The 17,707-nt window shown below is 40.8% G+C and overlaps 1 protein-coding gene across 1 annotated transcript in view; it reads right to left on the minus strand.

Moving 5' to 3' along the window:
* Positions 1-17,707, minus strand: part of fbxl17 (F-box and leucine-rich repeat protein 17) — a 232,756-nt gene that overhangs the window by 152,120 nt on the left and 62,929 nt on the right. Inside the window, exon 7 of the mRNA XM_080893999.1 lies at positions 4,146-4,253. Coding sequence (XP_080750125.1) covers positions 4,146-4,253 — 108 coding nt within the window. The remainder of the gene's footprint in view (positions 1-4,145; positions 4,254-17,707) is intronic.

The following is a 17,707-nucleotide window of genomic DNA, read 5'->3' on the forward strand; positions in this document are numbered from 1 at the left end:
TAAACCAGACTGTTTTATTTGCTCATAAACACACAGAGAGAATGAGGTATTACCCACGGTCCAATTCTGTCAAATTTAGAGAGCATTCCTCAAAGGTCCTAACTTTTTCTCAGGAAGAACAACAAAAACCACTGGAGCAGCACGGCTGAATTAATCTACAAGGCCCCAAATTAAGACCAGAAACATCCAAGTTCTGCACATCAGAGGAAGACAACACATAGTTATTACAGTCTCCAAATATACCCCTTTTCATGTCTGACACATTCTTCAACAGTCTCTCCATTTGTTATGTGTTTGGCCTCATCTCCCTCTGCCTTGGGCAGGAACTTTCACACAAACACACACACACACAAAGGCATTTTGAGGCCCACGGTGTCTTAGGGCAGCGATAGGCTGATGTATGAAGAGGAGCATTGTGAGTAGGCATGACAAGCAAAGGGAAGCCATCAGTGGGACATCTAAGGCCCGGGGAATGAAGGCTCTCTGGCACCCAGAGCTGCTCTCAAACACTGGCTCTCTGATAGAGCCGACCTTGGACTTAATCACTACCAGAAGAAAAGAGCACCACTTGACAGGAAGATGGAGAGAGGGAGGGAGGGTGTGTGTGTGTGTGTGTGTGTGTGTGTGTGTGTGTGTGTGTGTGTGTGTGTGTGTGTGTGTGTGTGTGTGTGTGTGAGTGAGCGAGAAAGACAAAAACACATGCCGCATGAGTAAAAGACAAAGAGATACATACTGAGTGACAAAGACTAAAGCCAGATAGAGATTGGAGAGAGAAAGAGACATAAACAGGTAACGGCACTGTTTAAAGAGTTTTATAATGACTCTGCTGGTGCAGGTAACAGCAAAGTGCATCAGAGACTGCCAGAGAGGAAAAGAGACAGCACAGAAAACACAGCATGCATCCCCATCTCAGATACACGCAAATCTATCTTCTCAACGATACGCACAGACACACAATCGCATCTGCAGAGCGAACCTTCCACCCTTTTACACCTACAACCACAGACGCACACACTAAACCTATTGTGCTTCCACCTCTGCAGCTTCTCGCAGACTTCACTAAAGGGTGAACCCTCTGAAACCGAATTAGGAAAATGATTAATTCCAAGCAGATCTACACAGACGAACGCATATACATAAAGTTCTCAAATTAGCTGCCGAGAGGGAGAGCGCCGAATCGCTGAAAGCTTGGGGACACCCACAAAGCCTCCACCCCAAGATGTTTTGTATCCATTATACAGCCTTGGGATGTGACAAGCCTCATCAATAAAACTTTTATTAATGTCAAGAGCTTCGAGCCAACTTTGAGCTTTAATCTAAAAGCAGCCGTAAAGACATTTTTACAGTATATCCCTGGCACAGTAAAACACTAAGCCACATTAGACACACGTTTACTCTTAAAATCATCAGTTTTTGTTCTCACGTTTGAAACAGCATATAATGTTTAATTTACAGCCAGAAAGGAAAAGTGTTACTTGTTTTTCCATTAGAAAGCTCTACGCTCACAGCCAGCAGAGATCTTGATTTTGCCTTTTAGTTATTAACAAGATGATGATTTATCAAACAGCGCCTCGCTACAAATATCGAGTTGTGTTGCACATCAGCGCGGATCAGCACAGCTCCTGTGATACTGAAACACGGCAAAACCATCAGAGGAGCGTAAATGCTACAGCTTTACAGTTACTCTACAGACCATCTGCATCGAACTTATCGCCGCGGGTGGCCTATTTCTACCATCGGCTCACTTGATTTAGAAAATATGATTTCAATTGATTTTCTCATACATTAATTTCTGAAATGTCGGTATAAAAAGGCTATCAATCTGAAATGAGTGTGTCATAAGAGAGAAGTTAATAAAAGTAATGGATTTCTTTTCTTTCTTTTTTTTCCTGCACATAGCTGAGTAGCAAGTGAGGAGGATAGGAAGATTATCAGCAAGAGGGAGAGAAAGAGAGAGCGATCGAGGGAGGAAGAAAGTGGGAGGGAGTGCGCAATAATCGAACAAGAGAGCAGCGCTACAGTCCTGGAATGGCATGCGGGTCCACGGAGTCATCAGAAATGCAACGATTCTAAAAGAGAGAATATGATTTTCAGTCGACAGTGGCTGGGACCGAGTGGGAATCAATGAGAGGAGGAATCAACTGCTAAATGAGATAATTACTGTCAGAGATTATAGAGGGATGGAGAGAGGAAGAGACAGCAAAACGGAGGCTACGAGAAAAGAAACAGAAAGAGATGAATCAAACCAAATGAATAAAATGTTATCTCTGAAACATTTCCAGCCTGCCATATTTCAGAATTTAAGATCATTCCAGCGCTTAAATAGCAACTCCCTTCGAGAAAAAGCGAGTTATTTTTGATTTAATTGTGAGCAACAAGAACGAGCGCCATTACATTTTGAATAAGGAATGAAGAAGCGCTCTCAATCAAATATAGTTACGGTATAGTTCGAATTTGAGCGCTTGGAATCATTTAGTAATAACATACTGACCAAGCTGTTTGGTTTTTTTACATTAACATCAAGCATAAATCCCAGAAAATTGATTCAGTGGGAGAAACATTTCCTCACTCCATCCGAGTCTTCTTCAGTCTCATATAGCTCAATTACAGCATAAAGTTTCTTATCAATTAAAGAGTGGGGTTTGGTTAAACTATTTTGCTGTTATTGTTACAATAATGCAGCATATTCTTTATTTATATATTTTTTTGTGTGTGTACGTGGGTTACATCGCATAATGAGAGACGTGATGAGGCTGAAAGCGTTTTTTTGTACTTCGAAGACAAAAGTAAACAAAAGTTTTACCACAAAGTCCACTCCATAGCTTCTCCGGAGGTACTGTACGTTTACCAGTAGAGTTGCGAACCACTGCCAATAACACAACTACCAGACAATTTTAAGCCAAAAGTGTCTGTGAAATTTTAACATGTGCAGTTGATGTCGACTGGGCGACCACACGATCAAAACAAGCTACTATGAATCTGGTTTTTGTTTTTGTCCTTCCAGGACTTTTAGCCTCGCCTTGTGTGACAAATCTGCATCTTTCAAAAAAAATATATATAAACATTATCAGAATTATGAACTTGTTCACCTGAACTCCTAAAACTTCACCTTGGTTAATACTGTAATAAATAATAATGAGGTGTGCTAGACTGTGTGCGTGCGTGAGGGCGGAGGTGTATGTACGCGTCCACCTCCATGTATGCTAATGCTGTTATGACTGGCTGGCTTCATTACTGTCTGTCTACAACACCATGGCCAAGGTCAGCAGAGGCTGCAGAGATGATAGGGGGCCAAAAGCATGAGCACAAATTAATCTGCTGTTTAATCTAATAATGCAGCGTGGCATCGGGTGCCTCAGTCCTATTAACACAACTGTAATTGCATTTGAGGAGGAATGGGAGCACACAGGTCCACAGAGGTACGCGCACACTCAAGTGTACACCGGAGTACATCGAACGCAAATGGAATTGTATTACACGAGCATGCGTGGACGTGGACATGACATGCACATCCGCACGTGGGTGCACAAACGTCCTATGTGGGTGTTAGGCTGGGGGAAAAGAAATAAATGAGAGGAAAAATAAGGTGCAGTGTTTTTCTGGTGAATTCAATTCAGGCAATCACCGTGTGTGGGTGCATGTGTGTCCATGTTTATATGGCATGGAACGCCTTTAAGCACGGAGCCCTGCTCATTAGCATGGTAATATCCAAACAGCAGGGTGTAGTCAGAACAGCAGTGTATTATTAGGATTCATCTCATTAGGCTTTCATGAGATTTAAAAGTTAACGAGAAATAACTTCAAAACTAAGTCTGAGATAAAATACACACCGGCATACAGAGTTTACTCTCCAAAAGTTAAACTTCCCCCCTGGTGACAATGCATGGCCTGTGGCAATGCACAGAGCTGACCTGTAGTAACAGGATTAGACAAAAATGTTGGTCACGCCAGAACTTGTGGTGACATTTACTGCTACAAGTAATTACTGTGAAAAAGAGAAATTAGTCTTCTTTAAAGTGGCTCAACGGGATGCACTTTTACTTTACTGTAAGTAAACACACTGATGGAGCTCAGAAGATTGGGCCTTCACTGAGGACTCAAGGTAAACTACAGCAATGCAAGTAAAGAATAGCTGTCATACTCACCGCAGTCAGATGGATGACTCCCTGAGAGGTCACGGGGCATCCCATGAAGCCGACAAACTGCAGCTCGGGACAATGTTCTGCTACTGCCCGCACAGACTGATCAGTGACCTGGAAAACAGAAGAGCAGAGAAGGATTCATTCAACATGTTTCATTCATTCAGACTTTGAGAGTCAACATGTTAAAATCAGAGTGAAAAACATCAGGATTCCCATTTTTCTGTCTTGTGCAGATTGCTGTTAAAGATGACCTTGCCAGCTTAATAAATAAATAACGAATAAAAAAATCTATTAAGAGTGCCTTTCAACAGTAGCGTGTACAGACTGGTGCTGTCAGATTTGAGCCAAAATGTCTGCTCTCTTATTCCAACAGGCTTTGTGTTGATCAACAGAAGAGAAAAGGAGAATCAGAGGGGAGAAAAGGAAAAAAGAAGTCAAAAGTGTGTGCCAAGCACTGTGGGCATCGACTTATGATGGATAGACCGTTCCCCATCATTCACCCAGCTGTCTACTAACCGCTCATAATGGATCTTAGATCAATAGGGAAGCAGAACATTTCCACCAGCTTCCACTGTAGTCATCAATATGGGCATTTATAGCACCTTCACCTCCTTCACTACACTCAACACCGCAACAATATGTGGAAGATTGTTTGTCCTCTCTGTCGGCTTCCTCGGCGCTTCCTCAAATTCTTCATCAATCACAAAGACAAAATAAGAGGAGAAAAAGGAGAGAGAACTGACAGCACTGATTAACTGAGAAAACAAAGCAAACAAACAACAAAGAACATTAGAGAGAAATAATCATGCTTTCTAGGCGTCTCTGTCAAAATCATCCATATTTACTTTTGAGATTCCCCAAAAGCAAGTCAGGAAAAGTAAATCGGAATATGGTCAAAAAGCCCATAAAATAGGAATGGATGCATCCAGACACCAACATTTCCTTATCAGATTCAGCGCACTGAGACTAAAATATATCTGATATGTTTCAAAGGAAATAAACAGCTCCATATTTTTATTCTAAATTACTAGAAGTCTGGAAGAAGCACTCATGCCTAAAAAACACTGAAAGGCAGGATAGTTTAAGAATACTCAAAGGGACACATAGAAGACTACTGCAAACTACTTCACTGCAGCATCATCAGTCAGTAAGATTTTTCCACAGTTTTCACTGTACTCCTGCACAGTACTGCATGTCCTCTATGGCCAAACCTCTTGTCAGTGTAGAACTGTGATCAGACATCTAATACTAGCAACCTATTCCCATAGTGTCACGTCTGAGGCTGATCAAACTACTTATTTGTAATTCTTTACTGATCATTCTATATACTTGTAGACTCCTCATTTCCTTGATGCTGTCCTACATTCAAACCCTTACACCGCTCTCTCTCTTTCTTCTTCCCTGCCCCGCTCCCCCTCACAAGGCTGCTTTAAAGGTTACTGAGTCGAGGTAGAGTAAGATGGAAAACTCAAGGGGGTAAAGAAATCACAAAAAGAAAGAACAAGGTGTCCATTTATCTTTCACCAAGTCAAGTTATCTGGGCAAAACACCTTGTATGAAGCTAAAAGCTTTGTCTTTCACCTTATCAGTATGGAGCTAAAGTGCCTTTAAAGTGTAAAATAGTTCCTAAAGAAGTGTGACTGAAAATGTAAGAATAGCTTTTAAGGTTATAATCCAGCAACTAAAAAGATGATCCAGGAGCAGACCTCTGAGCATCTAATTTTACCAGGTAAAAACAAAAGCTGGCGTTTGAAAATTACACTTTTTACCATATTTAACTGTGCTCTGTGGGTGGTAGTTGTCTCTACTTTCATTAGGTTTTAAATCAGGACTCAGAAATAGTTTGCAGAATAAACAGCAAACTTTTTTTAAAATGTAGTGCGCGTATCAAGCTGAAATTTGTCCTGTACTTTGAATCGAATACCTGCAAAGGTAATATTAACCATTTGAACTTTCTATTTTTGCACATAGCAAAACATTCTGAAAATGACAAATATTCTCACAGACCTGCTAGTGTGGCTGTAGATTACATTCTTATTGATCAACCCGCATGCAGAGTTATATCTATATTTAATGTTGCACGTCGACAGGAGGATTTTCTACACTACAGAACGCAAGGATATCAGAATCAGAATCTTCCTCTGTATTACTGCTATAATCCGCTATAAAGTCATATTGTGATATCAATGACACAAACTTGTGTCAACACCTGAGGCAAAAAACCCCAAAACAAAACCTAAAAACAATATATGTATATTGCCAACACAAATCCATAACGTTCAGCTCATTTTGACAACAGTTTGACGTGTGAAGAGCTCTAGTCCACATCCCTTTACGGAGGGAATTTCCTTTCACAAGGATCAACCACACACACCTTGGCTCATCTGACTACTCACATAATCAATAATGAGTCGACAAACGGAATTGCCTCCAAGAGAGCGAAACCACTAGGGGTTAAATCCCAGTTGTTTTAGACCTGAAAAAAACCTCTTGAATAAGACGTGAAACATCTTCACAATCCCAAAAAAAGAAGTCCCATTCCTGCCTTCGTTTCAAACGCCTAACACTTGTATGACTTGGGTAATTTAGAACCTACACAGTCACCTTCTTAAGAAGCCTTAAACATTACGCCCTGTTTAGAGTAAATAGATTGAATCATCAAAAAAGGAGTGCTAAGGAGGGCAGTATATGAGGTTCGGTGCAGCTTTTGAAGGAATTCCTTTTTCCAGTGTAATATTTAAATCCTACAAAACAGAACAAGTGTTCTTCCTGGACATTGCTGTATATACAAGCTGTAGTACTTTTTGAGCTTTGCACAGAGTGTGGTTTTTCAGCACAATCAATAACTGGATGCACCTTAAAAGTGCCTCAGGTTGAACCCACCACACTTTCCTTCCCCACTCAGTCAGGAAAGATTAAGTGAAGGTGAGTCAGCTATCCCACTTGGAGACACTGATGCATATGGATCCGGATCTGCAGGGCCAGGTAGAGATATGGAGAAGAGTAAACCAGAGTTGTCTTTTGAGTATGAAACTTAAAAAACTCCAGCTGGACCAGCCTAATCTGAGCAGCTGGTAGGAGAAGTGAGCTGGCCACAGCTCTCCCAACATGGCCTCTGCCAAAAAACCATCAAGGAAAACATTTTCAGGTTGACTACCAGCAAAATCAAAAAGCCGCACACCACCTCGATCCCTAAATCAGAACCTTCTGTAAGGGAGTCAAGGAGTCATAGCAGACGCCACCTCCAGACTGTCTTTCATACGGCTGTTTGTGTTGCAGGACTGTGTGGGTGCAGTCAAGTGTGTGCGCACGCGTATGGACGCACAAGAGAGCAGGTTACAAATCTAAAGTAACTCTCAGCAGGTGAGAAGGGAGACAGGGAAGGAAAAAAACTTAAATCCCACCAGAGCAGAACAGGCCAGGAGGCCATGTACCGTATCAGATTAAGCCCGTGTATGTGAGTGTGCGTGCATGTGTGCGTCCCTGTGTAAATGTGAGTAACACCATATGGGTTTATAACTAAGATTTGTCTCCAACCCACAAACACAAAAACCCATCCCAAATTTCTCTTTGCTTCCCACTCCTCCCCCTCAACTTTTCATGGACTTTGATTTAAAAACATGAAAAAAGTCATGGCAGAGCTTTGGAGAAGTAGTGGCTAGCCAAGAGAGACCTTAAAGCCTTTTAGAAGGGATCTAGTTTAATGGTCTCTGGGTGAAGGAGGTAAGGAAAGCAGAAAAACACAGCGAGCTGGAATGGTGGAAATGCTGCAGTCATAAAGATAGCCTTTGTGTGTGTGCGTCTGCGTGCATGTGTGTGTTAAAGAGCGGGAAGGTAATTGTTAAGAGTGCTGTGGTAGCAAAAAGGGGTAGTGCTGTACATGAATGTGTGGTTTTTTGTCTGGCCGCCTGTTCTTTTCAAAACGCTGTGGCAGCACCCAAGGGCCACTTTTCATCCAATGAGGCTATTTAAGCTTGTCAATACGGTCAATCATACAACTTGTTTGCCTCCATCAAACGTCAGGTTAAGAGATGGAAACCGAAAGATCAGAAAGATTGTTTTCTTTCCAGATTTTGTTCATTTTCATCTCCCGTTAAAACGATTCATTCTTTACCAACAAAAACAACACATCGTGAATACATCTTTCCACAAGTTCTTGCTTTCTTACAGACATATTTCAGAAAGACACACATAGATAAAGCCAGATAAAGCCAGTTCAATCACCGAGAGAGACTGTTATTCATCCAACGCATACACATGAGGAAACAGAGTTTCTTGGAAAAACTAATTTCCCCCCCTCAAAATCAAGCAACCTAACAGGGTGATAAAAAAGGCTAATGGGAAGGTGCTAAAAACTGCAGTCCCTCCAGTGGCCTGTTTGAGGTTGGTTCCAAAAGAGAGTCAATCCTGATGTTCTTTCAGTAGCAATAAACACTTTTACAGCCTGGTCTAAAAAAAAACTGGATTTGGTCTACTAACAATTTCTTCGCTTCATGACAACTATACAGGAAGTGAACTCACCCATGTGAGTTGCATTGAGCCTTAAAGTTCCCATTATCTGGGCTGTGGTCACTTTCAGTGTCTTTCACAGTTGCTAGTAGCTATTTGGTAGGTTACTGGCACAAATTACCCGATATCTGTTTGTTTGATGCCCTTACACAGAGTACGTTTGCACTTTGGCTGTTACTGCCAGCAGACAGCTTAGCGTTTAACCCCTTTTTCCACATATGGTTACTTCTAGCTTTGGAAAAAACAAGATCGTATAGACTACAATGCTAAAGGCTTCAAAAACAGGACGCCAATGTGTGTCCAATGGTGGCTACATCCTTTTTTTGTTATATACAGTAGGTTAATTACTTACTGGAGCCAGTCGGTGTGAAGCGTGACCTCCCATCCACCTGTCACTGTGCATTGGGCTGTGCGCACTTCCAAAACACAGATAACCTACACTCAACATCTAAACGCCTACTGTGAAAATACACAGACAGAGAGCTCACTGCTGCTTTTCTGCTAAACATGCTGCTCATGCTCTGCTTTCTGTGTAGACACAGTGAAACTGCGATGGTGGCTAGACAACTGAGTGGACCATGGAATTAAATTTGAATCGATTTTGCAAGAAAAAGGAGATATAAGGGAAGATTAAGGTACTGAGTATCTACTTTTGCTTAGTGTGAAGGTGGGATTCAAAGGGAGCTTAAAAAGCTATGGACGATCAGGTTTAGAGAGTAGTCTTACCTCTCAGAAGATTTATGACAGCGCAGCCTAATACTCACTCCAGGGCCTAGCAGGTCAATACTTTGTTTAATATGGCCTTCTATTTAAAAAAAAACATACTCATGCAAAATTTCGTCAAAGCTGCAGTCCGAGTTTTTCATGTGCTACCATTTTCCAGGAAAAAGAAGCTCAGGCTCACTACAAAAACCCACTGATGATTGTGATTTCTTTATGAAAGCATCTGGTACTGTTGAGTTTTACAGGTTTCCAATATTACCCATAAACAAGGACACCAACTGCAAGCCTTCCAGGTACAAATTGAAGTGGGACAATTTTCATCAAAGTTCTGTTTTTTTCCAAGGTAATCATTTTCTCCATAAATACTCTCTTAGGGGTGATATTGCACTGGGTTCATCACAGCCTTGGAACACACACACATTTAGATGCGCACACATGTACACACACCAAACTTTGTCTCTTTTTTAAAGAGCTCAGATGGGCTGTATTGACACGAAGGACTGGTGATCTGGCAAAAATCTAAATGAATACTTATCATCCTCTGTAATATCCGCTGCCTGGAGACAAAAGCAACACGGAAAGTCATAAACTTTTACTACAGCTAGGGAGAGTCTCTTTACTGTGCTGATGAGCAGGCACTGTGCACTAAGTGCAGGGCGGTTCGCTTGGAGCTGTGCATGAATATTGATCTGCTGCTAAAGCTTTAGCAAAGCTGATTCACATTTAAGTTTGCGAATACATTTGTGTGTATGCTGTTTTCCATACAGACATGAAAGTAATCACAAAGGTCCACAAAAAGACGCATGGAGCGCACACGTAGGTCAAGAACACAGTACAGTCTAGACAGATGTGAGGTTCCTAAACTCCCGCTATCCATTGCAATGTTTTTCTTGGCTAAACAGGGAGACAAGTCATATTTATGAGACATGATGAGACTGGAAAACAGGATGGATAGCAGTGAGAGACAAGGGAGAAGAAAGGGGAGAGGCGAATAAGGGCGAATGAGAGATTTGCAATCTTTTCATGTTAACATAATGTAGCTTCTGGTCTTCAGTGTATAGCTTTGGCAAGCCTGGCTGCTTCTTTCATGCCTGTAAATCCTGTCTGAATATGTATGTGACAGACAGACAGTCGCGAAGATGAGAAAGACGGGGAGGTGGCATGACAGGCTAAACAAGCTCGGTGGGTGTGTGTGGGTGCGTGCACAGGGGAATACGTGAATATGAGCGCAATCTGATCTTATTAGAGAGCTGACGGGATGAGGAGCTGTGATGAGAGCTCTGAATCATCACCATCTAATCAATCAGTCTAATTAACCGAGCTTTATGAACACTGGGCCGAGCCGAGAAAGAATCCGCCGACACAGAGATTAATAATGATTACTGAACACACTGCAACACATTCTATTAACAATCCATCTTCATGCCTATCCAGCAGCTTTGCATAAGAAGTGACTTCTTTGGCAGTTGCAGGAAATCCTCTGAAATATGAAAGGTTCTTCTGCTTCGATCAAGACTTCAAAGCAAATGAAATAACATTCTCAACAGATAATTTTTATTTAATGAAGCGTAAAGTTCCATAAGAAAGACTCACTGTGTTAGCATCATAAAATAATTGTGCTACGTCCACGATTAAAGCACTCAGTGTTAAACTTTCAAAAAGGACGACATGATAAAAGCCCCTCGGCGACACACAACTCTGATGTTGAACTTTAGGAGACAAGTCGTTCCCATTTACACTTGCACTTAAGACAGGACAGGCCGATCTTTGACGCCCACTCATCCCCTGCAGAAGAGTCCTGGCGTGGAAGTCAAAGCGGGTCACAACAGAAGGACAGGCTTGTTTGTGTTGGTATGTGTGTTGTTGTCAAGTCCACACAACAAGCAGACCTTTAAAGACCAGCGGGGTTGTTCGTGTGTGCGGTGTTTCCATGGCCTGCTGCTGGGCAACACGGGGCATCAACTGTCAGTGATGACATAACCGCTCCCTGACCACTTGACTACCCACGATGAGACACTGTGGGCAGTAAGCTTTTTGTTTGTATAATCTAATAGCATCTGACTCTCTCGCTCTCTCTTTCCGTTTCTCTGAGGTTATAGTGTAAGCAACCAACACAAGTGATGCTCTTTTCGTTGCTCTCATAATCGTTTTTTCGCCTTTCGCAGCCTCTTTCCGGCTTATTACTTTGACCTGAAAATTGTAGGAGAAAGAAGAGCACGGACAGAGGACCAGAGGGTAAAGCAAAGAAAGCAAAAGGTCACAAACTCAAATTATTAACTCATAAAAACAAATAAATAGATAAAAACACAGAGCTAATAGAGGGCGTGCAGAGATTAACCAACCAAGTGTAATTTAGTGAAAGTCCTTCTTAAGTAAAAGCTTTGCTAGGCCTTTTCTTTTGCAGTGTGTGTAATGCAGAGTTTTTAAACAATATTCTTCCTAGAAGTGAAACGATTAGCAGAGTGTCAGAAAATTAATCTGCAGTCATTTTTGCTTATCAATATTTTATCTATATCAATGGTTTCAAGGGGAAAAGGCAAACATTTATAAGCCTTTCTCTCCTTTTCTTTGGGGTTGTGAACTGCTGGCCTGACAGAATGATCAATTTGGAAAGGCTGCCTCGGGTTCAATGTCATTTTACTTCTTTGACATTTTGTAAACAAAATGATTAACTTTTAATGCAAATAACTGTTAGTTACAAGTCAAAATGTGTTTGATAGATGGTGGAAATTTGAAAAAAAGAGCTAAAATGTATCGAATCTCATCTTTTCTAATTAAAATCATCCACTGGGGATCCTGCTGACACAGTGAAATTCATCTTGAAAGTGGTGCTGGATTAATATGTCATAAATTCATCAGCAGACAGCTGTTTTGAAACAATTCTAATGATTGATGCCTATGGTTTGCCAACAGCCAATATAATATTTTGGGGTTTTGGACTATTGATGGAACAAAACAAGCGATTTGAAGATGTGTCTGGGAAGCATTTTACATAGAATTCATCTGATGGAATTACTAATTAATACCAAATTAATAGAAAGTTATGACCCACAGCCCCTGTTTGAACATGCGGTCAAGCAAAGTAAATAGCTCCAGCCCGTCTGAGAAGTAGAGCCACCCGTCTTCCACAAACTACCACCTACCTTTAAATTCCTCACATCTCTCCACTGTATACTGTGACAAAAAGGCCATAAAATTATCTCAAAGCGCACTGTATATTTTTCAAAAATCGAAGGCGGCTCTGAAAGATGACTATGTTTGAAAAATGAAACTCCCAGGATCAATAGATCCACTTTGCTCCAGCTGTGGCCATCTCAGACACACTTGGGGGAAAGAAAATCCATAAAAAACTTGGCCTATCCTTCTCATATATTTCACAAAAAAGTAACTGCTACCTACTTATCAGTGATCACACCAATGTCTGAACAATGGTAACATTTTGTGCTTTTTTATTTTTTATTTTTTTGGGAAATCAATCTCCTATCCTACCATATGAACAGTACTCTCTCACACACTTGTCAAGCAATCTCGTCTTGGTCTATCGATGTCATCAGCCTTGATGATGCCAGACAGAACTGAAATCTGCATGGGTGATCACCAAAGTGATTGATTGCCTCACTCGCCTGTATGCTCCACTCTCAACTGAAAATTACCTGTCATTTATTCGGTGGCTTAAGCCCTCAGTTCCCTCGAGAGTGGCACATTCTAGTTTGTTTTTGTTTTTTTTAAACACAAGACTGTGTATGTGTATATGTAAGTATGCATGAGCAGGAGGTGTTGGCTTGTGGAGGCCCCTACTTTGCAGTTTCCATTTGTTGAAGAAGAGGTTTTCACCCTGCTTCTCTAACAATCAATAGTGCTTTGTAGCATGTCAAATGGAAATCAGAAGCTACTTTGGAGGAAGCCAAAAGACATTCTTTACTCTCTTAAATGCAGCGTCATTACACCACATTGTCAAAACCTTCCAACAGTTCTCTTGTGGTTTCAAGTCCCAATGTATTTCTACATGCCAACTCCTCTATGTTGCATGTCAAATTGGACAAAAGAAGCCACAGTGAAGGAATCCAAGGAGACATATTTGCTACCTATAAATGCAAACTGAAAGCTGTCATTACATCACTGATACGACACCTTAACACCTCCCTTGAGTTTTTCAAAATGAAGTAAAATGCCTTCCAAGGGGCTCCTCCTCAACATCATCGCGCCATATTAGTATGGCTTTGTGCTCTTGAGGGAGAGGCCTAAGGCTGACAGAGCAATAAACACGTTGGCTCATTTTGTTACCGTGATGGTCCTCGTTACAACAAAACATCTCTCAAGGCAAAAAGTCTAGCTGTATGTACAGTAAGAGTGCTGCATTTATAAGTAGTGCAGACAGGCTGAACTCAATAACCATGTTACAAAACCGTTTCATAACAAAAACAAGTCACTATTCTTTTTAACCTCTTTCTGGGAAGCTGGAGAAAATTCATTATTGGAACTCCTACTATTAGAAGTATCCACTCTGCCTATAGCAAGCCATCAATTCTCAGCTTGCCCTTCAGCTTCACTTCTGTTAAAAAACACACACACACACAATGCACACACACACACACACACACACACACACACACACAATGCACACACAAACATACAAGAATGCTTTTACACTCATCAACTGTTAAAACCTACTCCAGCGTTTGAAAATAGTTGCATTTTAAAACATTACCCTGGGAATTGCAGCTATAAAATAAATACACACATTTTCCCAGATTAATTTGGAAATTACAATTAAGAAGCAAATGTTTAATTGCCCAATCAAAAATTCAAAGTACCACCTCATGTGTGTATCACTCGCTGTATCTGTTAAGCACCAAAAATATGACAACTATTTGCATTTTGAGTTCTTGGTTTCAATTATATTTTTATTGAATGGCATTTTCATGCCTTTGAAAGACAACTTGGTATTTAAAGTTTATCCCTGGGTTTATAATAATAATATTCAAGTTTCTGTTCATCTTTGAGCACTCTGCAGGAAAGGATCAGCTAAACGCTGCTTTAGTTAAATAAGAGGGATAAACACAAGCCAAAATATACCTCACATTTCATTTCATTTCAGTACACAGGCAAAGACTCGGCGCACACTAAATTCATTTTATTGCTAGTCTAACCAGTTGAACGGTTTTTAAGTTGGGGCTTGGCATTGTTAATGTCACCCCCCTGTCTGATTAGGGACTGAGTTAAACAGGCCTGGAGACCAGTCAGTGACACTTTGGCAACCAAAGGCTCACTAGAGAAAGATGCGGTTTTTCCAACCAGTTGCCATGTGGTTGCTGGAGATCGCCGTTAGTCATTAAGTGAAATTGTTCGCTAAGAGGTTTCTGCACCAAAAACCTTTTCAAATCAAATTTTTGGGGTTGATAACAGACAGCGGTGGTCTCCCATTGTTTGCAAACACTTGCCAACTGTCAAAAGTGTGATGCAAAACAGTAGAGACCATTCACCATCAAAGTAAAAGATGTGCATTACTACTGCAACCAACACATTTTAAAAAAGGCATCTTTTAATCTGAAGGAAAATGCTTTCCATTTCCAGTTTTCATTCCACATTTCAGTCTTCCTACTGCTTAATCTGTGTTTTCTGTGCAAATTACAGACAATCACAAAGAGATTTTTGGTAAAGCACCCACTTTTCAAAAGAGATCACTTAGGTAGGCCAAGCAACTACCAGCAACTACCAGCTACCAGCAAAGCATGACAAAGATGCTCAAAAATGCAAACAAAAAAACCCACCGAATCTGTGATAACATTAAACAAAGGTGCGTACACTACATCTAAGCACTGGGTTTAAATAACAGAAATCAATCCTCTGAAAGCATCAACAGCCAGCTTTTTTAAGAACTTTGCTGGTGGTCTGTAATTTTCACAGAAAACTGAAAGCCACTAAAAGATACTCTGAGTCTGAGCAAATCTGAATCACTTAACCCTTTGCCGTTTCCATGGTAACTTTCCACCTAAATCTATCAAGTTGGACCAGAAATTGACTTTGAGCTTTACTTAGAGATCAGTTTTATGTCTCATGCTAATGATGAAAAATGGGGCTTAAAGAGGCCAGTTTGACCATGGACCTGGACCAGAATGACAGGCTGCCACAGTGAAGCTCCCATCTATACCTTCCTTTATAGCTATGGCCCATATTGGATTGTTCTGTTCAGCAGCCTATGGAGGGAATCTCCGCCTCTTCTTCTTATCGACACAGTACAAAAGGTATGGAACAGGAGCTGGCAGCAACTACTAGAATCACAGGACCAGCAACAAAGAGTTTCAGTGCTTTCTCATTGGGAAACCACAGTTTTCAGAACTCTCAAGTTTCTTTGCGATTACATCGATCTTGTTTTCTGGATGTTAATCCATCCAGCAAGTATTATAAACCCCTGTGTGATAAAAACAAAGATATTACATGGATAAAACTTAAGGACGTGAATCCTGTGGATGAATAATAACAAACTGATTACAACGACAACAACAAGGTTATATTCTATACAGCAAATTACTATAACATCTACTGTAGTGCTTTTATACATGTCCAACCATTCAAAATTAAATAAGATGCTTTACCTAAACCACGTGCATACTCCTACATATTTTTTCTCCAAGTTTTGCTATGTAGAAAGTCCAGCCTGATCTGCAATGTACACACCGCAGGACTTCAGTGAGCCTCCTTTGCTGCTCCAGCTGTACTTGCATCTAAAACAAACTGTCCTTTTTCTTCACATCCTTTGGAAGACATGCCCTCTAAAAAAGCATGTATGTCAGACACTGTGACAACTTAGACTCTATCACAATGGAAACTTTCCAGACAACAGTAGCATCAAAGACAGATCAGGCACAGAGACAGCGGGAGTGGAGACATGAAGGAAGACAGAGAGACAGATGGTAAACATGCTTTCTGGACACTAGTGGGTTTTCTGTGAAATGGAGAACACAAGCGGCATCTCTGGTATGTGTAGAGGGAGGGACTCAAATCTAAAGTTTAGTTATAACATTGGCTGAATTCGACCATTACTATTTGGAGATCATTTGAATAGTATGTCATTTTATTAAATGCCCTTTCTTTCAGAGGTTCTTAAAGTGGCGCAGGACAAATAAGACTTTGCTAATGCTATCATGCCTACCTCTATGTCACTACATTTTTTTTGGTTCTCCTATCATTAATATTTGATTAAAAAATAAAAATGATAACTACAAAGTATTAAAACCACAGAATTAATCCATCTATCTAAAAGAAAATCATAGTGATTCGTGAAGTTTTGTTTCTAAGTGGGACATTGGACATATTTATAGATTTGAGTAACACCATACAACAATAATCATCTCTTGGCTTCTCATTTCAGTGTCCTCATACAACAAACTCTACACTTTACTCCCTCTACCTTGTCAGTGTCATCGTAGTCCAGGAAGACCCGGGGCTGGCCCGAAGGTAGTGGCCTCCTCTGCCCTCGTGGCCTCTGGGCATGCAGCCTCTGCTTGCTGCAGCGTTATGATTAGAACTAGAGGTGTGTTGTTGGGTACAGTTGACATCATAAATACTCTTGAGGTCCATACATAAGAGTATCCAGGATGTTCTGCTATGCAGATGATGAGCAGGTAGGTGACAGTGCCCGGGGCAGAGAAATTAGAAGGTCGTTACATGTTAGCGGTCTGTGCAGAGCCTTTTCACACAGCATTACTCATGCTGATGGTATGAGCAGTGACAGGGACAGATATCTGCTGTCAGTGAGACTGAGGTATGATTCTAGTAAAGAGCAAGGGGAGAACAGTCTTCCATACATTTTATAAGTAAGACAGCCTCTAACAGCCTTTAAGTATCCTCCACAGAGACTAAAGGTTAAGAGATCCTGCTGTCCTCTGGCAATTTATTCCTGTACATCTGACTACAAAACAGTAACTTTATGTGTGGTTAGGGAGCTATCAGAAAAACTAAAGTATCTCACAGGTCATAACTGCCACAATTTTCCCTTTTTTTCCCACGCAAGTACTTTGTCATAAAATTGCATTCAAACTTACTGTGCACTTCATAATTTCTATGACTAATCTCGCAATGTCATCGCAGCCACTGATCAACATCCAGCTGGAAAATACAAAGTCAAAGCAAACTACAGTAAAAAGGATAAGACAAATGTTCATGATGTGATTATAAAAGTAACTTGCGGTGGAGATGAAACAGGCAGACACATTCAATGTCATGACCAATGTATGTAAAAGAAAAAAATAAATAAGGGGGGGGAAAGAGCTCAAACTGGAACTGACATCACTTGAACTCACAGGAAAAGCAGTTCAATAAACTCAGAATTG

This window comes from Rhamphochromis sp. 'chilingali', assembly GCF_963969265.1.
Source record: "Rhamphochromis sp. 'chilingali' genome assembly, chromosome: 10".
Taxonomy (NCBI): Eukaryota; Metazoa; Chordata; class Actinopteri; order Cichliformes; family Cichlidae; genus Rhamphochromis; species Rhamphochromis sp. 'chilingali'.